The sequence below is a fragment of the Aythya fuligula genome, chromosome 16 (assembly GCF_009819795.1).
Source record: "Aythya fuligula isolate bAytFul2 chromosome 16, bAytFul2.pri, whole genome shotgun sequence".
NCBI classification, from domain to species: domain Eukaryota; kingdom Metazoa; phylum Chordata; class Aves; order Anseriformes; family Anatidae; genus Aythya; species Aythya fuligula.
In genome coordinates this window covers 7519513-7546136 of record NC_045574.1, presented here as the reverse complement: position 1 = coordinate 7546136, position 26624 = coordinate 7519513, and the positions used below count along the sequence as shown (strand labels likewise).

At 52.9% G+C, this 26624-nt stretch overlaps 1 protein-coding gene across 10 annotated transcripts in view; it reads left to right on the top strand.

Annotated features, from left to right (window-relative positions):
• EPB41L1 (erythrocyte membrane protein band 4.1 like 1) overlaps positions 1 to 26624 on the top strand; it is a 69145-nt gene extending 42521 nt beyond the window's left edge. For 3 of the 10 annotated variants that reach the window (XM_032198205.1, XM_032198207.1, XM_032198206.1), the window contains 20 exons: positions 572 to 647; positions 987 to 1205; positions 1312 to 1399; positions 2069 to 2221; positions 2979 to 3076; positions 3579 to 3754; positions 4223 to 4371; positions 5161 to 5196; positions 7269 to 7460; positions 8825 to 8923; positions 13924 to 16614; positions 17199 to 17306; positions 18491 to 18889; positions 20276 to 20383; positions 20831 to 20911; positions 21144 to 21206; positions 22114 to 22209; positions 23868 to 23948; positions 24939 to 25055; positions 26440 to 26624. In XM_032198205.1, coding sequence (XP_032054096.1) covers positions 572 to 647; positions 987 to 1205; positions 1312 to 1399; positions 2069 to 2221; positions 2979 to 3076; positions 3579 to 3754; positions 4223 to 4371; positions 5161 to 5196; positions 7269 to 7460; positions 8825 to 8923; positions 13924 to 16614; positions 17199 to 17306; positions 18491 to 18889; positions 20276 to 20383; positions 20831 to 20911; positions 21144 to 21206; positions 22114 to 22209; positions 23868 to 23948; positions 24939 to 25055; positions 26440 to 26448 — 5039 coding nt within the window. In that variant the 3' untranslated portion in view covers positions 26449 to 26624. The remainder of the gene's footprint in view (positions 1 to 571; positions 648 to 986; positions 1206 to 1311; positions 1400 to 2068; positions 2222 to 2978; positions 3077 to 3578; positions 3755 to 4222; positions 4372 to 5160; positions 5197 to 7268; positions 7461 to 8824; positions 8924 to 13923; positions 16615 to 17198; positions 17307 to 18490; positions 18890 to 20275; positions 20384 to 20830; positions 20912 to 21143; positions 21207 to 22113; positions 22210 to 23867; positions 23949 to 24938; positions 25056 to 26439) is intronic. The other 7 variants (XM_032198208.1, XM_032198209.1, XM_032198210.1 and 4 more) reach the window with 7 other exon arrangements.

Here is a 26624-nt window from a genome sequence, read left to right as displayed (position 1 = left end):
ACAGACCTTGTCTGTGCTTCTGGAGAGCATCTGAGACCTGGTCCCCACCCTGGGTACCATCTCTTCTTGCCCAGAGCAGGGAGGATGGAGATTGGGTGGAGGCGGGGTGAGCTTACTGGGATGGGTACTGGGATGCAGGAGTGCTATTGTCCAAGATGTTGCCTTGCTGCACCATGCACTGGGGAGCCAGAAGGGCTGTTGCCTGTGATGTCACCTCACTGGGACATGTGAGGCTTTTGCTGTGACAGTGTTAGTCTCTGCATGGAGTAAGCTGAGCCGATGGGTCCCAAGATGTGATGCTTTTCTCTCCCCAGCTGTTTGGGGACGTTTACCCAAATTGCACTGTTGTCCTGACAGCTGAGTGGCTAGAGCAGCTGGGAGCTGCACAACAGGGGTTCATCTCCTTCATGGCAGCCTTTGGAGCTTCCTGACCCTGTGTCAGGGTTGGGTGGAGTCCTGGGACCCTTTAATAAGTGCCTGGATGCTGTGTGCACACCCTGTGCAGGAGTGAGGGAGATTTCTGCAGGCAGCCAGTGTAGCCCCTGCCCTTACTGCTCCCTACCTTTGCTAGGTGGACTCTGGAACTTCGCCTTCACTGTGAAGTTTTACCCTCCTGACCCTGCCCAGCTCACGGAGGACATCACAAGGTGAGGACTGCCCTTAGGAACCTACAGTGTGGTGTGCCCTCGGGCACAGCTGCTGGAACAGCTTCCAGAGGGCCAGGTGGGAAGCATGAGGAGGGGCAGCACTCAGGACAGCAGCAGGGGTAGCCAGGGGAGTTGTCAGAGGTTCGTTGTCTTTCCTCTGTGCGTGGCATCTCTAAATCACACAGAATGGGGCTGGGAAGGCATCTATCGGAGGTGGCAGTCGCACGGTGAATGGTGCAGAGGGGGTGTTCTTTACATGCAGAACCTCCACAGGGAGCCCCAGCCTGCTTCCAGGGCATGTGCCTCTGCCTTGCTCTTACCCTCTGTCCCCTTCTGCAGATACTACTTGTGCCTGCAGCTGCGTGCGGACATCATCACAGGGCGCCTCCCCTGCTCCTTCGTCACGCACGCCCTGCTGGGCTCATATGCCGTGCAGGCTGAAATGGGCGACTACGATGCCGAGGAGCATGTGGGCAACTATGTCAGCGAGCTTCGCTTCGCCCCCAACCAGACACGGGAGCTGGAAGAGCGCATCATGGAACTGCACAAGACCTACCGGTGAGCTGTGGCAGGGAACAGGCTATTGGTGAGGGAAGGCACTGGGGAGCTGACCTGTGCCCCGTGGGGTGTCTGGCCATGTGTCCCCGTCTCTGTCTCTCTGCAGGGGCATGACTCCTGGGGAAGCAGAAATCCACTTCCTGGAGAACGCAAAGAAGCTTTCCATGTACGGGGTGGACCTGCACCATGCCAAGGTACTAGGCTGTGGAGCTGTGGGAGCGACGGCCAACGCCAAGCCCCATTGTATCCTGGTGCCAGCACACCCCTGGCACATCGGGGCTTACAGTAGCTCCAGCTCCTGTTTCCTACAGTTGGTGCAGTGACAAGAGAGAGAGTTTAAATGTGCAAGCTGCTTTGGGTGCCTGTTGAGCACAAGAGCTGAACAGGGCTGGAACTGTTATTTTAGCAAGGGAAAGTGCCAAGTTGTGCCTCAGGGGAGGAACAAGCCCAGGCTCCAGGACATGCTGGGGGCAGCTGGCTGGAAAGCAGCTGGGCAGGGAAGACCCTGAGGGTCCTGGGGGACAGCAAATTGAACATCAATCAACATTGTGCTCTTGCAGCAGAGTAAGTCAATAGTATTCTGGGTTGCATTAGGCAGACCGTTACCAGCAGGTAAAGGGAGGTGGTTCTTCCCCGCTGCTCAGCACTGGTGAGGTCACACCTGGAGCCCTGGGTGGCCTTCTCCGATCAGGGGGATTGAAACACGTGGTCCCTTCCAACCTCAACCACCTGGGATTCTGTGACCTCTGCCAGCTGGTCCCACTTAGCAGAGTGCTAGACAGGAGGGAGCATGGCACTCTGGAATGGACTGGTGCTTACTGGGCTGCTGAACCGTCTTCTCCTGTCCCTCTTGCCTCCTCCAGGACTCAGAGGGTATCGACATCATGCTGGGCGTCTGTGCCAACGGCCTCCTCATCTACAGGGACCGGCTGAGGATCAACCGTTTTGCCTGGCCCAAGATCCTTAAAATTTCCTACAAGAGGAGCAACTTCTACATCAAAATCCGCCCTGGTGAGGTGAGTGCAATGGGTCCAGTGCAGCCTGAAGTGGAGCTGTGCGGGGTGGTCCTTTCCTAGCCTCATCTTCTGCCCCAGGAGTCCCAAGCTAATGGCTTCAGCTGGCCAAGAGAGGAAAGCTCCTGTGGTGAATGGAGGCTTTCAGCAAGTGCTTTCTTGTTTGCACTCTCATTTTCTCACTGACATAATGTCTTTGGCCACAGCAATTCAGAAGGTTCAGGACACCCTACACTCCTTTCCCCATAAGCCAGATACTGTGACCCTGCTGGTAAAAGAAGGTGTCCAGGAAGGGAATTTCAGGACCGTTTTTGATATTTGTCTTCCATACTTTTTTTTTTAAAGAGGCTTCTCTTTCATTTTCTGTCATTGTTTTCTGACTTTACTTTCACTCTCTTTTACTTGCACTGATGGGAAAATGCATTTCCACCCACACATTTCCCTGTGGACAGTGCATCTGAGATGGAGAGAGAGACTCTAGCCAAAACAAGCCGTAAAAGTTTTATGTTTCTTGAGGGAGTTTCTCTCACACTGAAAATCCATTTACAGTTGAGGAAAGTGCTTAGGCCAAAAATTTAGGAGGTATGATCCTACCACCCAGTGGGGCTGGGCATGGAACTTTCCAGCATTGTTTTGAAGATGTTTTCTGTGTCATGGCTCCTGCCAAGGCAAACTGAGGGCCTTGGCAAGGCAGGTCCCATCCCACTGTATCCTCTAGGGCAGGATCTGCCTGTAACAGCATGTCTCTATCTCCCCCAAGTACGAGCAGTTTGAGAGCACCATTGGCTTCAAGCTGCCCAACCACCGCTCTGCCAAGCGTCTCTGGAAGGTCTGCATAGAGCATCACACCTTCTTCAGGTGAGGAGCCCTTCTCCAGGCATGCTCCTGCCTCTGGCCCATTCCAGCATATTTGTGTGGGGAAGGGTAGCTCCTGCCTTGCCCCCAGCTGCCTGTGTCCTTCCCAGGCAGGAGCCGGCCATCCTCCCACTTGGTGTGGGTGGGCTGTCCCCTGCCTTTTAACCCCCTGGGTCTGGCCACTCTGCCTTTTGTGTGCAGGGAGGGAGCAGCTCTGCCCCTCTGTCAGCCACAGACCTGCTATGCCCCGGGTGCCGAGGCTCTGGTTTGTCCTCCTCATGTGTGGAGCCATCTCTGCTCTGTTTGCTGCCCTGTGCCACTGCTGCCCAGGACCACTTGCTGGTTCAGTCCTCGTCTTACGGCCTTAAATTCCCCCCATCTTTCCTTTAGCTCTGTGCTGTGGCTGGCCCCTCTCCTTCACCACGGTCTCAGCTCTGCTTTGCACACTGGTGTTGGGGAGCAGGGCTGGGACTCACCGATGCGACCCCACCTCTCCCATCCCCAGGCTGGTGTCCCCAGAGCCACCCCCGAAGGGCTTTCTGGTGATGGGCTCCAAGTTTCGCTACAGCGGGCGGACGCAGGCGCAGACCCGGCAGGCCAGCGCCCTCATTGACCGCCCAGCTCCCTTCTTCGAGCGCTCCTCCAGCAAACGGTACACCATGTCTCGCAGCCTTGACGGAGGTATGCCCCAAATTGGGGAGGGGGAGGGAGATTGGTCCGCTGGCGGGAGCAAGGAGGCAAGGAGGAAGGTTCAGAGGGGTGCATCCAGGGTCGCTTCTGGAGGCTGTCCCCGACTAGGTGCCCCTGGCCTGTCCCCACACCAAGTGGTGGTTCAAACCCTGTGAGCAACAGCACAGCTGGCTCCGCTGAGCCAGGGCAGGGGTCTGGGCAGCCTGGGGATGGGGCTGTCCCCAGCTCCTTGTACACAAAGCAGGCGTGGAGGCCAGGGTGGTGGAGGGAGGGAGAAATGGGCTGAACTTTGGGTCATCAACACAACCAAGAAGCCCTAGGACACATATTTCCTGCTACAGATGCTCTTGGGGCTCCACAGCCACCATCTCCTAGCCAGACTGGGGTGGAAGGCTGGGGCAGGTAGGGCTGGGAAAAAATGCTTGCTGCCTGTGACCTGGGCTCTCCCTGCACACACAGAGTTCTCACGCCCAGCCTCTGTCAGTGAGAACCACGATGCTGGAGCAGAGGGTGAGAAGCAGGATGAGGATGGTGAGTTTGGCAGTGGGAGACGGTCCGAGACGGAGGATGAGGAGGTGACTACCCCAACAAAGATCAAGGAGCTGAAGGTACAGACCCCGTGGGCAGAGGACTGTGAGTTAGATGGGTGGGCTGGCCCACGCCCACAGCAGACATGCAGCAGGCTGGGACGTGGGCATCAGGGCTCCGTCTCCCTGTCTCAGGGCCATTCTGCAGGTGGGAAGGATCACATCAGGGAAGAGTCATCTGGAGCCCTTTCTCTACCAGGCAAGCCCAGTGCTTGGTGTGACCCGTCCTGCTTGGGGGCATGGCTCTTGGCCTCACTGCCGGACACAGAGCTGTCATACCCTACCAGCAGCTCCAATTTCCCCAGTACCCTCCAGCTTTCCTCAAGGCTGGTCCCCCAGCAGAGCCCAGGCTCTAGGCAAGACTGGTCCCCAAGCAGGGCTGATCACGGGGCAGTCCCATGCTGGTGTGCAGGATGGGGAAGGGCCAGGCGTGCCAGCGGTCACCACTGTGCAAGCAAGGAGTTCCCTAGCCATGGGAAGCATGCTGGGCCCCTGCTCCCTTGGCACCCTGTAGCTCTACACAGCCCTGCTTGGGCACCCCATGGCCATGCCCACAGCCCCATTCGTGTGCAGCTATGGCCCTCTGCTCTCCACCCTGGCACTGGGTCGGCTCAGGGCACAGCCCAGCCCATCTCGGCCCTGTACTGAGCGGGGGTTCGGTCCTTCTGTGCTGGTAGCCAGTTCTGACTGGGGGCAGGGGGGCACAGCCAGGCCCTGTGCAGGCACCTGAATTCAACTTAATTGTGATGCTCTTGAGAAGTTTCCTCGACTGACCCTGCTGGTTACTTTTAACCCTCTCTTTGCTGCCAGCCGGAGCACGAAACAACCCCCAGGCACAAGCAGGAGGTATTCTCTCTCTGGAGTATCTTAGTTCTCATCGGTGCATCATATTGTCCATCCTTTTCAAAGCACCACTGTGTGTCACCCTATTTACTGGAATACAAGATGCACCGAGGCGGGGGTTGGCCTGCTAGAGACACCCGATGAGCAGACAGCTGGGGATCTGCCCCAGAGCACACACAGCATCTTCTATCCCACTAAGTAAGGTAGTCCTAACTGTATGTGTGAGCAAGAGCCCTCCCACGGCTCAATGGCCAGGCCACCATGCCGAGTCCTTGGCCCACTGGGAAGACTTGGCTTCTGCTCATGTTACTGACTCCTCCATGTCCTCTCCTCATGTTTCCTCTCTGTTCAACCCTGTGGCCCTATCTCTCCCACTGAAGAGACAGCACTGGCACAGGCTGGCCCCATCATTCCCACCTCCTGGCCTATGCTTTGCTTTTGGCTTTCCTGACTTGGGCTCTGCATCACATGCCCTGCACAGAGGCTCGCTTTTCATGAAGCCCCTTGCTGCCTTTCTACCCTGCCGGGAGCAAACGAGTCCCTGAGCATCCTTTGGCACTGATCCGTCAGAGGCAGACACTGACGTCCACCCCCTTGCAGCGGAGGGGCTTCCCAACCAACTGTGGCTAGCCTGGCCAGGGTGAGCTATCACAGGCAGGAGGGAGGCTGTGTTCTCCCCTCACACAAATTACCTGCCTGCAGTGCTACCTCCAGCAGAAATGGGCAGCAGAGATCCCCCCAGCCTGGGTCTGCTGATTCATCCCAGCCTAAAATTCACGGTTGCTCTCCAGGTTTCTCTTCTACTCACAGTGGGGTTCAGATCATCGCTGAACCAGTCAACAGAGGCCAGTGCAGCCCTAGCAGTGCTAGCCAAGTGGCCTTGAGATGGGGCTTGCTGTACTTCCACTACGCAGCCCTTGGCATCCTGCTCAGCACAGCAGGGCAAACCCTGTTGGTGCAGTGGGCACCATGGCTCCTGCAGGCTGACATCTCGCCCCCCAGCCCAGCGCTGGTCACGGTCCCTCCACTGTCTGCTTCATTGCTTACCCCTGCTGCATGTGCATGTGCTGCTCCCGCAGCCCTGTGCCCCTGGCACCACCCTGAGCCTAGAGGTGGGCAAACCATGAAGCACATGCAAGTGGACAGGAGAGTTTCTTCATTAATTCTGCTGAGCCTTCAGGATCTGTATAATTTGTCTGGGCTTTTCATGGGACTCCTTTGGATCTCTGGGATTTCACTGAGCAGAGATATGGGGGAGGGGAGATACTTCAGTCGACTCATTTCGAACCTCAAACCAGGTTTGAGTTTGAAGCAGAAGCCGGGTTCTTGTTCGGAGCTAGTTTGCCCACCTCTGCGGCAGAACAAGGGGAGCCACCCTGGTGCCTGTAACATCACCAAAGGATTCTTTAACACCTAAACGTAACCTCGCGCTTGAGCTCTCTGAGCTGTCCTCTTTCTACAGTAGGCAAGACCCAACCCCACCCCAGACTGCCGTTGGGCCCAAGCTGGTCCATGTTGATGCAGGTTTGGATCTGTGTTGGTCATCTTTGACCAGCCCTTGACCTCTTGCCCTTCAGCAGAAATCCCCCTTTGAAGCCACTCCTTTGGAAATGCCAATGGGCGACTCCCTGAAGCTCTTGCTCTGAGGACTGGCCAGTTTCCTGCCCTGCTGGGACAGAGGTTCTTGGTCCCTTTGTGCCTTGCATGTGAGAGCAGCAGAGATGAGGTTGCTGATATTTCCAGTGGGCCCCTATCCCTTGCCTGATCCCTAAGGAGAGCCCTCTCTCTTCCGTAGATGGCTCAGCTCATCCTCAGCAGCCCATGCTGGAGATGCCAAAGGGGCATATTTTGCCCTGCACAGGAGGAGGGCCACTGTGGGTGTTCCATAATTGCAGTTCCCTGCAATGGTTGTAGTGAGAACTGCAGCCCAGGGTGCTCTTATATGCTATTCATTTGGCTCTCAAGACCCTGAATTCAATCCCAGTGTAAAGCAACCTCTCCCCAGTGTCCCTGATTGTCTCTTTTGCCTTGGCTAGTGCTTTAACCATGGTTACCTTCCTCTCTCCTTCCCCAAGTTTTTAGACAAGCCAGAAGATGTTCTGCTAAAGCACCAGGCCAGCATCAATGAGCTGAAACGGACCCTGAAGGAGCCCAACAGCAAGCTGGTTCACAGGGACCGGGACAGGAGGCTGCCTTCCTCACCAGCCTCTTCCTCGCCCAAGCATGAGGATGAAACACCAAAGGGAACCCCAGAAAAGGCCAGCGAGGTTTGTTCTGCTGCTTGTCTTACGGATGAGATCAAGCTGTTCATTAGTTGCCTGGTCTCTGCCTCTAGCACAGTCATGTTGAGAGCACGGTGGGAACTATGTGTTGGGCACAGCGGGTAAAGCAAGGGAGCCTCTGGCCAGGCTGTTGTCTCTAAGTTTTGTAATGAGCTAAGTGTTTCCTCTCTGCTGGTAGTGATCTCCCTTTATGCCCAGGCGCTGCATGGGGTCAAACTTGTCCTCTTCAGAGGGATGTGTTTGTTGGCTGTGAGATGGGGCCTTCTTCACCCTTTATCCTATCGGGGCTCCTGGATGTCAGTACCCTGTGCAAGTCTCGTCCAGTGGGTGTCCCCAGGAGCGCGGGGCTGGGCTCCTGCACAGAGGTGTTTGGTGGCATGCTGACCTGCCACGACCTGGCTGGTGGGAGCGGGAGGAGGGGTGCTGGGTTGAGTGGTGCTGTGCATTCTGCATTCGTGTCCTCTCCTCCTGGCATTTTATCTGCTGGCTTTGCAGTGGGACATCTGCCCTAGGAGAGAAAGGAAGATGCTTGGGTTGCTGGAGCAGGACATCTGGGCTGTGCAGAGCACACCCCCCCACTGTCCAAGGGGAGTGGATGCCTGAGGGGAGTGGATGCGGTGCAGCTGGGCTGCATGGGGTTGGGCTCATGCTTGGCTCAGCCCAGGCAGTGGCCCAGGTCTCAGTGGTGAGGGTATTCTGCAGCTCGGACACCCTCCCTCCCATGTGGGCTGAGAGCACTGGACCCTCCATGCTTGCTCTCCCCACCTCAGCGTCCTCTCCCCTGCAAGAGCAGTGGAGCCAGCAGCCGTGAGCTTCAGGCCTCGTACACTCTGCATGTGGGGCACTCCCTGCCCCAGCTCTGTCCTGGAACTGTTTCACTGAGCAAGTGAGGTCATGGCACTGCGATACGAGGAGGGGCTTTGGGGAGAGGCTTGTCTGAGGCCTCTCCATGGGGAATTTGTGGTGTGCACATGTGCTTGCTGGTCCCCTGGAGATACGGGGCTGGCTCGGCTGGCTGCAGAGCAACCCAGGCAGAGGTGAGTTACAGGAGGTAACAACCTCAAAAGTGTCAAGCTGGAAAGAGGAGGAAGGTTTTTAACCTCACATCTGTTTTAGAAGCATATGTATAGCGTACAAAGAAAGACCTAAACATAACATCTAGACCTTGCATAGCTGGTGATCTCTGTTCATCCATCCATCCATCATCCACCCACTTGTTCCTTCATTCCTTCTCATGTGCTCTCTCTCTTTCTGTGTCTGTCTGTCTGTCTGTCTCTTTCCCTCCCTCTCTCTCTTTCTCTCTCTCTCTCTCTTTCTCCATGGGTGCTGGGGTTTCTGTGCTGACACAGAGGATGGAAGAGGACACCTTAGACGATTTTGCATCTGAGCACGGAGCTGCCCTGTGCATGGAGTCTTTCACGCAGAAAAGCCTTGTCTCCTCTCCTGAGGTTATCATCATCCCCTTTCTCTTTCCACCCTCGGCTTCACATTTTGCCCTCTCATGGTGCCCCTCAGGCAGTGTGAGGCGTTCCTGCCCTCTAAGCAGAGCCCAAGCTGTTTGCTGGCACCCCTGGATGGGTCTCTGGGGCAGGGCTGCTCCTGTTCCTATTGCTTTGAATCTGTGAGACAGTCCTGAGAGACCTTCCAGTGAAGCCCCACTGGCCAGTGGTGGCAGGGCATCCCCCAGGGCTGGCTGTGCTCTGGGTGAGGGTCTGTGCTGCAGCTGGTGCCAGGGGTCCCAGGAGGCAAGTGCTGAGCCCCACAGCACAGGTTCTCTGCAGGTGTCTCCTCCAGGAGCAGACAGGAACCCAGCTACAGGCTGTTTTCAGCAATCCCTTGTGCTTTCCCCTCCCTTCAGCTGCAGTTAGAGTTGCTGAGGCCCTGGCACCCAGAAGTAGGGCTTCTCTGGATGCATTAAAAATGTTGTTTTGGCACCTGTACAAAGCAGGATCACCCTGCTTTGGGTACACGAGGCCTTGTGTGCTCCCTGCCTGCAAGGGACATGGGCACAGCACTCCTTGCATTCAGGGATCTTTGTTGTGTGATAGCGATGGTTTCCTGGGACAGGTGAAAAAAGTTACAACTGAGAAGAAGAAAAGTGGTCTTCGAGACTTGGTTCTGATGTGTTTGGGTCCAATCGTGCTGAAATGTAGTGCACAGCGGTGCTGGGGTGCATGTCCTCCTTGAGTGGCCCCAGAAAAGGCAGCAGGGGAGCAGCAGCAGCCTGGGGCAGGTGGAAAGGGTAGGGGTGGAGGGGACAAGGGTGAGGCTGGTTCCACCCTGATGCTCCCTGATGTCCCCAGGTGTAGAGATCCCAGCGCTGGCAGGGGCAGGCTCTGCTCCACCAGGACAGCGGGAGTGTGAACCTGGGCTGAAGCTCGTGTCCCCGAGAGGGGGGATGGATATGAGTGAGGGTTTGAGCACAGCCTCAGGCTTCAGCAAGGATAAATGCACCTTCGGTGAGGCTTGGGCTCTGTGGCAGCATCTCCTGTGTTGTTCTGGGGCCCTCTATGTGCCAGTACTTGGGGGTTGCTGTGAAATACTTCTAGGTGCCAGTACTGCACTAGTCTACAGAAGTGAGATGCAATCTCTGCCACAGCAGAATGCTGCAGCCTTTGCACAGAAACAGCAGCAATGAGGTGTGCATGCAGCACTTAATGCACGCCTTCCTCTCTTCTGCCTTCCAGAGGCCCTCGGGGTGCCAGGGCTGTGCTGAGGTGCTGACAGCCAGCTGGTCTCACCTGAGGTTTCTCTCCACACATCGGCAGCTGAGATTCAGCATCCGATGCATGCAGTCTTGCCCGTATGTGGCTGGTGCTCTCCGTGAGGAAGTCAGGATCCCATGAGGATGATTGCACGAAGACTGGCACATCTGCAGAGCTTGCATCATGCTCAAGTGGAAAGTCCCGTGGTGCCCATGGGGTTACTGAGGTTGGGTTATCTGCCACCCCTGCCTACGTGAGGTCACTTCTCCACCTTCCCCTCCTTGGTTCTCACTCTTGCTGGGGGAAGAGTGCCGGACTGGGGGTTGGATGGAGTCTCCTCAGCTTCAGGTGACAACAGTGTCGTCTTGATCTTGGATTCATTAACTCTTCCCTCCTTATTGTGAGGCTTGTGCATTCCTTTCAGGTGAGCTGGGTCTTTTCTTTGCATGGAAGCAAAGAAAAATGGCAGGTACCTTGAACAGTGCCAAAAGGAAAACCTCCTGACTGCTCTGGGCTCCTCTGTGGTTGTGAGCTTTGCCTGCAGCCATCAGGTGCAGAAGGCTGTCTCTGTTCCACATTGTCATTGCATTTCTTTCCCATCTCCGTGTTTGTCCTTTCTTGTGACATGAAGGCTGTGGTGAGAATGTCCTTCCCAGCTGCTCCTGTTCTCTGGAGAAGGCATGTTAGGGAAAAAACAAAACAAACCAACCTCCAAAGCTCCAGAAGTTCTCTGCTTTCCTGGAGGTATCCAGCTGTTTTCACTGAACATTCCCAGGAGTCCTCAGGCTCTGGGGGTCTGCCAAGAGCTGTGGAACCAGAGCTGTGGCCAGAGCTAGCCTTGAGCCATCTGCAGCAGAGAGTTCAGAACATTCCACAGGGTATGTGGCTGTTTCCCTGGCATGGGCTATGCTCATCCCAACAAAGTTTGAGGATAAGCTGTTTTAGAGAGAAATCTGGAGATTTCGTTTTTTCCTTACTGGTTGTGAGGTACTGCTGTGGATCAACACATTGTTCCAGGCTTCAGAAGACTTAATCTTACGCTCTTTAATGTACAACAACATTTCTCTAGAGCCTTACCTCAGAGCAGGATCCTGACCAGGCTCATCATCTTTGTCTGGGGAAGGTCTCCTCCAAAGGACTCTGTCTTACAGACAGAGAAAAGGGAAGAAAAAGCTGAAGAGATCTGTACCTGTGCTCGTGCCCTGTCTATCAGTGCATTTGCTGCAGAAAGGGTCGATCAGTGAGGCTGCGTTGCAGGACCAGAAGAGCTGTATCCTCAGGGAAGTAAGCAGTCCTCTGGCTGAATCAACCTTGAGCGTTCCTAGTGTTCAGAAAAGGCTGGAAACTGACCTGGGCATCCTGGTAGGCCCAACGTACCCATTTAGCTCATGGTAGTGGTGCTTCCTGGGTCAAACTTACCCACGAAAGACACAGATGTGCCTGGGAGTCACCTCTGCTGTAGCTTCTGTGGACAAACAAGAAAAAAACACATGTGAGGAGACCACTGGGGGAGGCAGATGTGGAGAAAGTGGCCTGCAGAACAGACAGTTTTGGGGAACGCAGGCACACTGAGAATTGATACCAAGAGGCTTGTGCAAGGGGTGCTGTGGGAAGCTGCCAGAGGATGGCTCTACTGAAGGTCTAGGCTCCTTGGTGCTCACAGCCAGTTTTCATGGTGCAGGCTTGCTCCGTAGCCTCCTGCTGCAGTGCAACAGCCACTTGCTCTCACCAGAGCGTGGCAGGGAAAGGAGCCAGCACTAGGTATGTTGACTGCCCAGGTGGTGCCAGCACCACAGCCTGGGATGCTGAGTGCCAGCAGCCGTAGACCTTTCTTTGGCACCTGGTAAAGAAGGCAGGAACTAGGGGGTGGCATCTTTTTTGTTGAGGGCTCTCACCAATTTTTAAACTAACGTTTTGAACTGAAAGAGGGTAGATTTAGATTAGATAAAGGAAGACTTCTTTTACTCTGAGGGTGGTGAGGCACTGGCACAGGTTGCCGCAAAGGAGCTGTGGATGCCCCATCCCTGGAGGTGTTCAAGGCCAGGCTGGATGGGGCTGGGGGCAGCCTGGGCTCGTGGGAGGTATCCCTGCCCATGGCAGGGGTTTGGAATTGGGCGTTCTTTAAGGTCCCTTTCAACCCAAACCATTCTGTAATTCTGTGATTTCTGATTCCCCTCCTTGTGGAGGCCTTTCCATTATCAATTGCTTTTCCTCCTTTCTCTCTCTCCTCTGATCTCATTTTCCCTTCTCTCTCTGTGCTTCCTTCTGTCCTCTGTTTCTCTTTATTCGGTCTCAATTAGGTTTCCGTTCTCGGTGTAACCACTCCCAGCATTCACCCTGGCCCCTCTGTGTAGGGTACTGACAGTCCACCTCTACTTTACATTACTTTGTTTTCCTCTTTTGAGTAGGGAGAGTGCAGCCAGCCCCAGCTCCCTGCAGCCGACATGCAGGAAGGTGCTGCAGCAGGTCAGTTTCTCTCACCCTGCAAAAGCAATGCTGGCTCTGTCCTACTGGCCAGTGTCCATGGTGTGGGCAGAGATAGCCCAGAGTGGCCATTGGAGCCCCGTGGTGAGCTCTACAGGACCTGCAGCCCTGCCCTTCGTGTGTGTGCAGTATGTACCTGGCTGAGGAGGCTGCTGGGCTTCCTCATCAGTACAAATGCCCATTGCTGTTTTCCTGCTTGCTGCGTTCTCATGGGTTATTTTCAGCCTTCAGTTCCAGAAGTGGAAAAATTTTATCCATGTTTTGTCCTTGGAGCTTGTGAGGTCTTCAGGGGTCTTGCGGGACAAACACATGAATGTACCAAGTGTATGTACTAAAAGTAATCTAGCATCCACCCCTGCACAGCAGCATATAGCTTCACTGTATGCTATATCAAATACTCACTGTGTCTTTGCTGCAGGATGCTGCAGCCTTCACTTGGTCCTTGCTGCAGTCCCTGCAGCTATCTCAGCTGCTGAGCCTGTTTTTTAATTTTACAGTTAACTGTTTACAGGTTACTTTTCTGAACTGCATGGTTTCAGCATTGCTAGAAACCTCTGCTAAATAATTGGTTTTGATGATATTTCTCAGGAGATCTGGAAAGGAAGGATGGACCTTGGAGTGAATCCAAGTGGCAGCGTCTGGTAGGAAGGGGAAAGGGCCTTGCTGATGCCTAAGGTGGCTTCTCTTCTTGCTCATGCTACTTCTTGCTCAGTCCAACTTGGTTTTAGGGCATGTGGATGAAACTGAGAGTAAAGCTAGACAAAACAACCACTGCTTACAACAAAATCTCACCCTTAGCTCTCATAGAAACTGTTAGGGCCAGCTAAAAACAGGAGTGAAATGGAGAGTCCCAGTTTGGTTTAATCTGCTGTATTCCCCAGCCTCATGGGGAGCTCTGTAAATGTGCCTGCTGAGAGCATTGCTCCCACTTCTTTGTTTCCAAAAAAGTGACAGATTTTGCAGGTATGTTGGTAGGCCATTGCCCATAACAGAAGGTGGTCCAAGGCCCTGGAGAGTATAGAGGGGCTCAGCCACTTTCACAGCATCAGCCCCCTTATTTTAAGTACCTTCTCTCCATCAATGCCATCAATTGTCAGGCTCTTCATATATACCCTGCCTCAACTCTTGCATGAACAATAATATTAATTTAGTCAACCCCATCTAAGGCACATCAGCTTTCTGTTATTCATCAAAGCAATCATCAGCTGTTAGGTAAAGTATGTTTGATGCTAACTCTTCTTGCTCCAATTGCAATGCAGGGCTCGGAGCATTGGGTATTTATAGAGAGAGAAACTTCTAGGCTGGAAGAGGTAGCTCTAAAGAAAGCTCTGGGAGTCAAGAAAGAAGAAGCACGTGCAGGTACTTCAGAGGTGGAAATGAGTGTGAGCATGTCGAAAGTGGAGATGGCAGTAGGGAAAGCCAAGGAAATGGCAGGCCAGGAAGAGACAACAGATGCAGATCTGGAGACCTGGAAGAGAGCAAAAATGATTGCTAGTCCCGAAGATTTTGAGTCTGTCTGGGAGGATGAGATCTATGAGAAAGAAACCAGGGAGGAGCCCAGCATGGAGGCAAAGTGCTTGCCACCTGAGAGAGCAGAGGAGGAGCCCAAAGAAAGAGGCGAGGGGGTAACTGCAAGTGAACCAGGTCTGTCCAGGCCAAGCCAGAAGCCTGAAGAGAAGCAAAGGACCAAGACTTCAGGGCCAGATCTGCCCCAGGGAGAAAGCAAGATGATCTTTGAGGAGTATGTTTCTGCAGCCTCCAGGAAACAGGATTCCAGAGTGCTAACTGCAACCACAGAGTTCATTAAAATTAAAGTGAAGTCTAGTGATGACAACACAGAGACTTCTGCTACACAGAGGATCATCTACTTAGGAGACCTAGAGGGAGATGAGAAGGACAACAAAACACATCTGCTTTCAGAGGCGGGAGGACAGCTTGACTTGGTGGAGAGGCCAGAAACTACAGTGAATGAGCCAGGAGAGGGATCAGAGCCCACAGCACCCATAGAAGAAAGGTCCCAGTCCACTTCCTCAATGTATGAGCAGCAGAGAGCAGTATCAGAAAAACCTGCCGTAGTGCCAGAGCAGCCTGAGACAGGCTGTGATGAGACAAGCCCTGCAGGACGTCCTCCCTTGGAGCAGGAGCACTGTTTGTCAATGAAGCAAGAAGTAACAGCGAGTCTTAGGGGCTATGAAACACAGGAGAAAGATGAAACCACATTGTGTTCCCAGGAGGTGGGCTCAGATGAAAAGGATCTACAAAGCCCAGAAGGAGGATTGAAGCTGAGCGCCCTGGAAGGGGAAGGCAGTAGGGCTGAGGACCCTAAACAGAGCCCAGCTGCAGGAGAGCAGTGGGGCACAGACATCTCTGTGACAGAGTGGAGGCTCTCAGAAAGAACCATACCTGATGGGAATGAGGAGGAAAGCTCCAGAATGGTTCTGCAGATGGAAGAGATAGAGACTAAATCATCCTCTTCAGCTGTGCCTCAGCAGGGCTGCCCTCATACCTCTGCAGGGCTGGAGGAAGATGAACCCAGCACTCCCACCCCTGGGCCCTTTCCCCGGCAACCAGGCCCTGTCCCTGCAGAGCCAGCCCAGGACGCAGAATCCGAAGGCCAAGACCTGTCCCGGGGCACCAGCCTTGTGAGAGGTGTGGGCACACCGGAGGATGTGAACCCCTCAAAAGAGGTGACATGCAGGGAGGCAAGTTCTGCAGTAGGTAAAGGGACTCTCAAGGACATGAGCCCTGTGACAGAGTATGAAACACCCAGGGATGTGAGTCCTGAACCTGAAGAAAGACCACAAGATGTGGGCTTTGCTACAAGGAAAATACACCAAGATGCAAGTCCTGTTGCAGGAGGACTACACCAAAACATAGACAGTGCAGCAGAGCCAGTCCTGGTCAGAGATCTGGCCACAGGGGAGGATGTCCGAGACTCAAATCTTGTCACTACAAAAGGAGTCCAGAGAATCACAGAAAAGCCACTCCAGGAAGAAAAGCCTGTGATAAAAGAGCTCTCCCAGAACACAGGGCCCAGATCAGGAAAGCTGATGGGAGATGAAGGCTGTGGAGTGCAAGAATTATCCCATGACAAAAGCCTTTACATGAAACAGCAGCCTCCCAAGGCAGAAGAACCAGAACAAAAGACTGAGACCATTATAGGACACCTGCCCCAAAAGGGTCCCGAGTCTGGAGGGCCACTCCACACTGCACATACCAAAGCACAAGAACCGCCTTGGGACTTGGAGTTCAATGTGGGACAAGCTCTGCAAGGCAGGAGCTCTGTGGTAGGAGAACTTGCTAGGGACAGTGACCTTGCTCTGGGGCAGCCAGTGCAGCCTCCCGAAGAAGAAGCTGATGTCCTGCACTCCCACTCCACTGTAACGGGAATACGTCAAGAAAGCACAATGTTCCAGCCTTCAACCTTCAGTGAAGAGCTGCAAGTGAGCAGTGGGATACAGAAAAGAGAGTCTGGGCCACCGATGTGTACTGATGGTAGGACAGAAACTGTGTCCCAGGAGCACAGAGGTGTCACCAAGGTCCCACTCCTGGGCAGCTGGCAGGACAGTGAGAGCTACAAGAAGACCTCAGTGGCCTCTAAGATTAAGATGTTTGAGCAAAGTGAAGCTGAGCGAAGGGCAGCCCAGGAGGAACAAGAGCATTTGCCTGAAACTGAGACGCCACCAAAAGCAAAGGGGAAGATGAATCTGACACAGGATGTGCTTTTGAGCACAGGCCTCATCTCACCTCTGTCGCTGACAGGTACTCCGGTGGAACTGGCATCCAGTGTGGGCTCATTTGCCCTCAAGGGGCAAGGGGCTAGTTCAGGAAACTCCTCTCAGCCCCTGTCTCTGAAGGAAGATGTGTCTGTTGATCTGGAGCATGGAGAAGACAGTGCTGACCTGGCTTCCCCTGACTCCGGCTGTGAACTCACACTGGCAGAAGCCGTGGTAACTCTTCCAATGAACTGTCCGGATGGAAAGTTCATGCGCATGTTGTGTGGCTCTTTATTTACCATGTTCAGTGGCACCTCACACATCCATTGACTGAGAACAGTCGCTTTGCATCCCCTGTCCTTTTATGTATGTGTGTGCGGTCAGGCTTATTTGCTGAATGCAGACCTGCTGGCCAGTTGGTTCATTGGCTTTTTGTTTTGTGATACGTCCCCCCCCGCCCCCCCCCCCCCCCGCCTGACATTTTGGCAACCTGGAGAACGCCACTTGCTAAACCTGAAAATGGGCACCCAAGCCTCATGTCCAGGAGCAAGAAAGGGAGATGGGGGGTTGGATTCAGGAGGTGTGGCTCTGCCACAGGTGTACATACACCGATCAGCAACATGTCCACGCTTCCAGCTTCACCCCTGCATTTCTTACGTTGATAACCCTTCTTGCTTAGCGCACCAGCCTCACCCATCCTCCCCTGTCTTCGGCAAGCTGGTGGCTGGATGATGAAATAGCTTTCTTCACTCTTGTAAGCATTAGATCAGCTCCTATAGAGTTAATTTCCTTAAAACTAACCATTTTCTCTAATCCAGAGCAAATCTCAGGAACCAAGTGGGGAAGAAAAGGATTTATCTGACCCGTCTGTAAAATCCAGCATGAAAGAAGAGAATTTAAAGACTGCTGTTCCAGTGGTCTTACAGGTCTCACTGCTGTTTTACTAACTGCTTTTTGCCATAGTATGATAGCTCACCTTAAGCAGCGGAGGACTGTATGCTTCCAGCTCCTCTCCCCCTGGTAGAGCTGTTGTGAATGTATTTATACACACACACACACACACAAACACATATGCGGCTGTGTTCCTCTTGCATTTGTTTGACACCCTGTTTCTCATACCTCTCAACCTCCCAGCAGTGCAAACAAAAAGTGCCTTTGCCAGCAGAGCCTGGCACATTGCAGGGGATGGCTCTGGCAACAAATGCTTGGACCAGAGTCCAGGAGGTGGGCATTAGTGGGATGATTTCTAAGGGAGAAATGCCTAGAGCAAGATGCAAAATAAAGCAAACGCATGGGTCTAGATTTCCCATCACTTCATGACAAAACATGGCAAGAAGAGATGTACCCTCTGATGGCAGAGTTGAGAGGTATGTCTGTGTTTGGGGAGCAGCTAGTGGAGGGAGGTGGTCCCTGGGCTCTGATCGTGCTGTCAATTACACTGACCCAACACATGATCTGATGCCTTAAGAGTCACCCCTGGTTGCGCGAGGCCTTTGGAGGTGGGCTGGTGGGCAGCTCTGGTGTGTCTAGCCCTCCTCCCTCTGGGGCAATGTCCCCCAGTCCCACATGGATGCTCCACTTGGGCTGAGCTCAGTGCAGTTGGCACGCTCCTCTGCTTCTCCTTCACCGTACCTTGCTGATGGGGCCCTTTTCTTTAAAACTCTTCTTTTTTCCCTATGTCTTTTTTTTTTTTTTTTTTTTTAATTCCCAGTTTTACCGGTGTATGATAGCATTGGCGTTTGAGCTGTTTCTGAATGTCTCTTGACAGAGCTGTTGTTTTGCATACATCTGCTTTCACCAGGTGCACTGATGTGCCTCTAAGCTGGCCAAGCTTTTCTGTGTGACTGACCCTTTTTTCCAGCAATTAATTACCAGTAGGCTTTTGGCAAAGTCAGATTAAATAACCCTTCTCCCGCCACCCCTGCAAAGTTGCTGCTGTCAGAAAGGTTTCAGTTTCCATGCTTGAGTTGTGTTGAACTCTACTCTGTGATGTTTGCTGCAGCCTTTTCTCCTCCTCTTCCTCCCCCCCTCCTCCGTCAGCGCAGCCCGCGTTGCCATGCCATGCCGTGCTCACTGTCTGCATCTCTCTCCATCATTGTGTCTCATTCAGAGAGCGGGCTTGAGGGAGGGCACCGAGGAGAAAGCTAAGCCACCTCGGCACAGGGCTCCTGAGAGTGACACTGGTGATGAGGAGCAGGACCAGGAGAAGGACGCGGTGTTTCTGAAGGACAGCCACCTGGCCATCGAGCGCAAGTGCTCCAGCATCACGGTCAGTTCAACCTCCAGCCTGGAAGCAGAGGTGGACTTCACAGTGATTGGTGACTTCCACGGAACAGCCTTTGAGGACATCTCCCGGAGCCTGCCCGAGCTGGACAAGGACAAGAGCGAGATGGAAGATGAAGCCCTGGTTTCCTTCCAGCACACTGACAAAGTAGTTCCTGGACTGGAAGAGGATGTCAAAGACAGGGAGAAAGTCTCCCAGCCCAGCACAGATGTCTCCCAGCTAGAGGTACACAGGGAAGCCGTTCCACCAAGATTGCTTCGGTGCTGTCATCTCTCCATGTTCTCTGTCCTGGTGCTTGGTATTGCCTTCATGGTGTGCAGTCCCACATCAATTTGGAAGAGCATGCTAGCTTTCAGACTGCCTGGGTTCCTGTCTGGTGTAAATATTTTACCCTGATGCATGCTCTTGTCTGTCTTGCATGCTTCTTTCTGTTTGGGCAGGGGCATGGCTCTGTCGCATGTTTTGTGCATCTGCTAACCAGAAGAAGTCACCACTGTCTCTTAATACACTGTGTCTGGCTGCCTACCCTGTCCCTCACACCACTACAGCATGTCAGCAGCTGGAAGTGCACGTTTTGCTAACTGATGGCTCTGTCTCTGTATTTTGCATGAAGTCAGTGCCCAGTTTGTACAGCAAAGAGAAATGTGCTGCCAACTATCCTGTCTGCTCATGCCTGGGCAGGAGAGGTTTGCAGAGTAGCCTGTGAGAGCAGCTCTGAAGGTTGTGGGGGACCAGCTATACGCTGGGAGTGCTTATAGCAGGGCTAAGAAAGCTGCATGTGGCACATGTGTGTCTGAGGGGAAGCTGAGCGTATGCTGCTGAGAGAGGACAGTAGAGCCAGCCCCACCTTGGATGAAATATAGCATGATCTCTGCACGGGACCAGAGCATCTTCTGCTTGGGCCAGTCAGCGCTGGCCACAGCTCCCTAGCCCCAGCCAGGTGAATTCCCCAATTGCTCTCTGGAGCTGCTCGCAGCATGAGTCCAGACCTGGAGCCAGGAAGAAGCTACAGAAGAAAGCAAGTTTCCTCTGAGACAGCCCTTGTTTGGAGCATCATGTGCTGCTGGGCTGTGGGCTTGGATTGTCAACTCCAGCTCTCAGCAGGGGCAGTTGTCTCAGAAATGCTGGGCATATGCTGGAAACCCAAGTTTCCCCAAGTTAGCCTCTGTCTGGCAGCCAAGTGTCACTGCAGCTGTCAGGAACTGAAGCAGATCATAGAAATGCCAAAGGTCACAAGAGAAATAGAATTGGTGGGTGAAGACCAATTTGCCCAGCCCTGCGGTATCTGTAAATCTGTCAAAAAAAATCCCTGGCAACCTTGGGATGGAGCATCGGGTCTGATTTGAGGTATGTCAGTCCTGTAGGGCTCTTTGCATGGTAGCTATTAGCCCAGTGTAGCAGCTGGGCTCTGCTCTTGGTCTGGTGAGGGCCAGCATGACACGTGCAGGTTGTCACACACAGTGGCACTTGCAGAAGATTACAGTGGGGCTCTGATCAGGCACACTGGTGCAGGAGGAGCACTGAAGTGTCCTCCAGGCAGGGCTGCCTTGGTGTGCCCAGGGAAGCAGGTTTTGTGGGAGCAGTGGCTGACTTCCCATGTTTCTTCTACAGTCACGAGCCCTGAAAACGGATGCTGTGACTTTTGGCTTGGGGTTGGGCACAAAGAATCCTGAAGATGCCTCTGCTCCTCACCAGATCAGCACCCCAGAAGCAGCCCAGGTGACATGGCTGGGTCTGTCCTCTTGTGGACCTGCTCTCAGGTGGCTCTGCAGAGCCTAAATCCAGCAAAAACTGGCCCCAGACACCAGTGCTGTGAGAGCCAGTAGCTAAGCTAAGACCATTGGGGTTCTTTGCTTTCTCTTGTCTTGCTGTACTCCCCAGAACATCAATTCAAAGCCTGTCCAAAGTTACTCTGCATTTACTTTTCCATGCAGGCACCCTTGAACCCTTCCCCTACACGTGCTTCCCTTGCCCAGCCTGCCGTGCTGCTGCAGTGCTGGATGTGGCGATGTCTGCAGAGGGGGACAGTCACCGTGTGCTCCGCACTGTGCTGCTGGGCCCACAGGCATTGCTTCCCTGGCAGCAGGGAAGTAAAGCTCCATCTCTGTAGACGTAGCCCCTTCACAGGCACCTCCAGGCTCACGAGGCTGCCTTTGCCTTTGGCAGGTGGAAGGAAGCGCCCTTGGCCACAAAGACACGACAGCTGCTGCTCAGGCAGTCACCGCAGAGACTGTGCCAACAACCTCAGTAAGCGGGGCTGGCCCTCACGGTGCTGGGGTTGCGGACGTCCCGTGCCATCCCCCTGTTTTGGGGAGGGAGGCTGGCACAGGCCGTGCTGCTGGGGTGGGGAGAGGAAGACCTCGCCTCGCCAGCGAAGGCTCTGGGGCAAGCTGCCCTGCTCCAAAGCTGCCCTCTGGAGCTCGCCGCGCTGGCCTGCGCGTTGTGCCTGAGCTCACCTGCCCGTGTGCTCTTCTTTCAGGATAACACCACCAAGCCTGGGAAAGGGGCTGGCCCCGTGACAGAACTTCGCTCTGTGTCACCGGTGAGTGGGGTACGGGAGGGAGGGAGGGAAGGAGAGGGGTAGGCAGTCCCTTGGGGCTGTGCTGGCCATCCTGCTGGCCTCCTGCCTTTGCAGCTGAGTGACCGTGGCTGATCCTGTGGTACTGGGCGAGAGCAGAAGGGTGCATGGGTACTGGGGGGCAAGAAGGCTGGGGAACCATGCCTGTGGTGTTTCTCCTGTGGTGCATGTACACCCTGAGCATCAGCTGAAGGAGGATAATTCCCCAAAATAAAGTAGCCAAGTTCCTGGTGAAGTCTCAAGTGGGCTGAGATATCTTTAGCGCTGAGGGTGCTGCCAGACTACCCAGGGTCATGCTTAATGACTCCTAACTCCCTGGAGGTGACAGCCGTCAACAACCCTGCCCAGCAGCAGCCCTTCCTGTATAAAGCATCTTCCTGCTTTGATTGTTCCTTTGAAATGGAATCAAGCGTGGCCAAATGCCATGTGCCACCCTATGCTGGTCACCCGGTGAGCCTGGAGCCCAGGGAGGCAGTGCTTGGCTTAGGCTTTCCAGATGCTTCCATGAAAAGCAAAGTGCTGTGTTTAGGGACAGAGGAAGCCTGAGAGCCCTGCCTTTACAGTGGCTCTAAGGCACTGATGGGCAAGAGTGAGATGCTGTGATCAAATCATCTCCTTGCTGCGGAGACTTTTTTGTTGGTCTAGGCTTGGGGTAGCTGTTCTGCACCGCATGAAAACACCCATCCAGTCAGAAGCACAGCATGTCATCTTTTCCCTTGCCGTGCTCTCCCCTCAGCGGGGCAGACACGCTCACCTCAGCAACATTGTCCCAGTGGGAAGGTCCCAGACCTTTGGAAGCGCCAAGGGAGCCAGTCTTAAATAAAGGCTCCCCTGTGGCAGCCTCTGCTGACACTGCTGCTCTGTCCTGCAGATCACCGGCAGCTCCGCTGGGAAGGAAGTGCTCACCAGCATATTCAGTGCCACTGCAGAAACCCTCTCCACTTCCACCACTACCCACGTTACCAAGGTAAGAGCATCTCCAAAAGGGGCAGTCAATGTCCCTTGTGCCTTTGGTACCACATGGCTCTAGTAATTTAAAGTCCTATCAGTGAGCACTGCTAACTCCTGAGCAAAGATCCTTTTTCCCCTTAGAGACAGATGAACCCCATCCATTGCTGGTGTCTTGTAAAAAGACTCGTGATCAAAGAACCCAAAGTTCTGCAGGTGACACCAGGCTCGGAGCCAGACACTGATTTGGTGGCTCTTCCTCTCCTCACCTCATCAGTCCCTACAACTGGAGGGGTAGAGAACAAACCTGTGCTCCTGACTCCTTAACTTGTTTCCCCAAGGCCATAAAGTCTCTTCTGATTGCCTTCGGACTTTGTCTTGAAACTTCATCACTGCCTACTTGAAAAAATAGTAACAGGTAATAGTCTGAAGGCTGAAACAAGGCAGGAGGTTTTCTCTTCACGTCCCTAATCCAGGCCCCAGGGAAGCAGCAGACCTCCATGTGAAGTGGGTCTGGTCTGCATATTGGGCCTTCTGTTCCCTTCAGAAGGGAGTCTCCCACGACAATGATCTGTCTCTAAGAAGATGCCTTTCCCCTCCTTACAACCTGAAAAAGTGGCTGCTGGCCTGTGGGAGATCATCATCTGGCCCTTTGCTGCACTCGAAGAGCCCCTGGCCCAGTTCAGCCCTGCTGTGCTACCCATTCAGTGCAGCTAGGCATGACTCCAGGGGATTTCAGACAAGGATAAACTGTGTTAGACTGACTTTGGGTGTTAATCACCCCCATGGACTGTGCCCGAGTGCCATGCCCACCTCTATGTCTTGGTATATTGGGAGGGAAGGGAGTCACTGGATCAAGAAGGAAAAGCAGAGCTTGGCATTGCTGAATTATTGGTCCTCAATGCAGCAGTGGGGATGGAAGAGACTGCATGAGGCTGCCACCAGCGTGTGTGCAACTCCCTGTCCTTGTAACTGGTGTGTGTTAATCCAGGCATACCTCAAGTCAGATCCCTTGTCCAGAAAATCCATAGCACAGCTGCCAGGCACCTCACACCAGTGCCAGAGCACCTCACCTCATCTCATCTATGGGAGCCATGTTCGTGTTGGTATATTGGATTTATTAGAGATTGGCTCAGGCAAGGGGGAGAGATGTTAGAAAATTAAGGAGATGTAGCTGCATCAGAGGACCTCACCCATAGCCACTTCATTCCCAAAGTAAGTACACATAAATGAAAGTAGAAACCCGGCAAGAGTGGTGCTCCACTACCTGCCTGCCACTGGCCCTTTTCCTTTGCTGTTACTCCTACCCTCCCTGTGATTAGCTGTGTCGTGCTAGCTCCAACCATGCACTGAGTCAAGCTTAGGGGGAGATGCATGAAACAACCAGGGAGTTCCTAAGATGATGCTGGCCTTGTCCCTCCTCTGGTGGGCAGTTACACCTGCCAGGAACTGGTTTGTTGGGTGCTCTCCAACTCCTCTCCTTCACACGCAGACAGAGGCAGCATGATGACTCTTGGCTTCTGAATCTTACTATCTGTCCTGTGACCAAGCGGCTGCAGGCAAGGCCTTGTGTTAGTCTTTTTTCCCCAAAAGCCTGTGGGCTGCAAGGTGTGGGGCTGAGGCAGGGCACCGGTCCTGGAGGGCTGCAAGTGAGTGCTGTGTCTTTTTCTTGTGCAGACTGTGAAAGGAGGATTTTCAGAGACCAGGATAGAGAAACGCATCATTATCACAGGAGATGAAGATGTGGACCAGGACCAGGTAGGAGCACAATACCCTGGCTTTGCCCAGCTGTGGCTGCCCCTGGCTATGTCACTCAGTGCTTCTGGTTCTGGCTTGTACATGTTTGGTCCTTCACTCTGAAAACAGAGCCCTGAGGCCCCAAACCTACCAACACTGCACAGACCATAGAAGGGGGCAGTTGTGTACCTCCAGGAGGTACAGTGGTACTCACGGGAAACCCCAGCTCCATCTCGGAAGGAGTAACATCAGTCATCACCCACTTGGCCTGCAAAAGGACAGGATCATTTGGTTTATACTGAGCAAGAGTTCCCAGCCCAGCTCCCATCAGCACCTGTTGCAGAAGTGAAGCAGCAGTACAGATTACGTTTCCAGTTGCCTTTTCTCTGTTGCAATACCCTGCAGTGAGACAAGTTCTCCCTTTCTTTCAGTCTTACTATGGGCTGACTCCCTCCAGGTGACTTTGTTTTGCATCTGCCTCCATGACATAGGAACGAAAAGTGAAAAACTTCTTACTGACATAAATCCCTCAGGCTGCAGGGTCATTTCCCTGTGAGCTAATCCTTTGGGATTTGTTGCTTAAAAAATGAAATTGAAGTTTTAAAGTACTTAAAAGTAATCTTCAGCAGGCTCTAAAATTAATTTTAGATTTTTTAGAATTATAATAAATTTAGTAAAAACACTATTTTAGGTTTTTTCTAGGGTATTTCTGCAGAGAATTGCTGCTCTTCCTTTGCTTGTGTTTCTGAAGGGAGCCTGGGACATTGTGCATCTCTACAGAAAAGACAGCAAATGAAGGGCAGTGCACAAGGCCCCCCAGTGCTGTACAAACACCTGGTCAGTGATAGGTTCCAGCCTTTTCTGCCAGGCCATTATGTGTAGGAATCTCTGCATCTGTGTCTGCCTGGAATCCCATTCAGCTCCAGCTGCTTTTTGTCTGCAGGTTGAGAGCAATGCTAGTACCAGACTTCATGGAAATGTTAATGAATACTTTCATCATTCTGATTTTAGGCACTGGCTTTAGCAATCAAAGAGGCAAAACTACAGCATCCTGACATGCTGGTAACCAAAGCTGTGGTATACAGAGAAACAGAACCTTCTCCAGAGGAAAGAGACAAGAAACCTCAGGTAGGTGGAGAAGTTATCAGGTACAGCTTATACCTGCTGTGTAAGAGATGTATGTAATAAAGCGTGTCTGCATATCCCTTACACCATATCATGTGGAATAACACAGTGAAGTCCTTTGCAGAGATTCTTCACTGATGCTTGCTTAGGTCTCCATGCGATTGCATAGGCAGAGCATGCATTTCCACAGTGCATGGGCTTTGCTCACCTTCTGCTCAAACAGCCCGGGCACATTTCCACAGCTAGTCATGGTCGGTATTTGGGACTGACCCCACCAGCTGCAGGTGCTGGTAGCAATTGCTGCTGCTTTGTGACACAGGAGTGGCAGCTCTCGGCCAGCAGTTCCAGTATGATGGTGATTGCAGGCATGGCCACATGGCTGTGGTTATAAAGCCAGTGCCACATCACCAGAAGCAATGTTGTATATGTCACCTTGCTCTCCCGCTCAGCAGAGGGTTCAGAACCATTTGCATGTAAAGAGGAAGGACCTGCTCATCTGCCTGGGGCAGGGAGTGGGAGAGGTGATACCAATATGGATAGCCTGAGAAACTTGGCAACAGGTTTTGTAGTCATTCCCAAATATCAGACCAGTATTGGCAAAAGAGGTTTTTATAATCCCTGTTCCCCAGGTTGTCCTTTTAGAACCATGCAGGTGCAGGCAGCAGCACACAAGGTTTGCATCTCCCTGCAGGTACCTCAAAGCAGATACAGCTCCGCACACATTTTTCTCCAGGGCAAAACTGGCTTGAGGAGTCCTGCTCTACTCTTACCCCCTTATTCTGACCCCTTTGCTCCCCAATCAGATTGCTACAGCTATTTTGTAGCCATCTGTACAGCAAGGCCATGGCACCTCTCAACAAACATCTGTACTAGAGCAGCTAAGGGGCAGAGGAGCATGTTGAAAAAGGGAAGGGGAACTTTTGAAGGCAGCTTCACTACTGAAAAATGTTTGAGGAGCTCAGTTGCGAGCTAGACAGTACGTTTCAAGAGGCCTCTTGGAAATGGGATTTCATGTTTCTTTATTATATGAAGATTTTCAGTTTGGAAGGTCAGAAAAGGCTGTTGCATCTGTCTACTTTTACTTCCTTTAACACAGCACAAATAAGCCTAGACATTTTTGCATCTCTTAGGGATCCACTCAGTTATAATTTAATGGCCTAAAGTAATCAGTGATCCACTGATATCTCCCCCATACACCAACACCAGCTAAGTGAGAACTAAAAGGTCCTTCTAATGACCGACATCCTGGTAAAGAAGTGAAAACAGTGTCCCTAAATGTTTGCAAATTTACTGTCCATTGCCCTCATACAAACAGGAAACCTGTTATAGTCGAATAAGTCAGAAAAGGAACACCCCGTGACCAGTCATTTTCATCTGCCTTGTACAGGAATCTTGACCAACATGTTCTTGGAAGTCAACATCTGTATTCAAACCTGGAGAACAGTGAAGAAGGAGCCTTCATGCTGGATTTGTCAGCAAGACATAGACATCCTGGCTGCAATGTTTATGGCGAGAGACAAAATTTTTAAAAAAGGAATAGCAAATATATTATATATATATATATACATACAC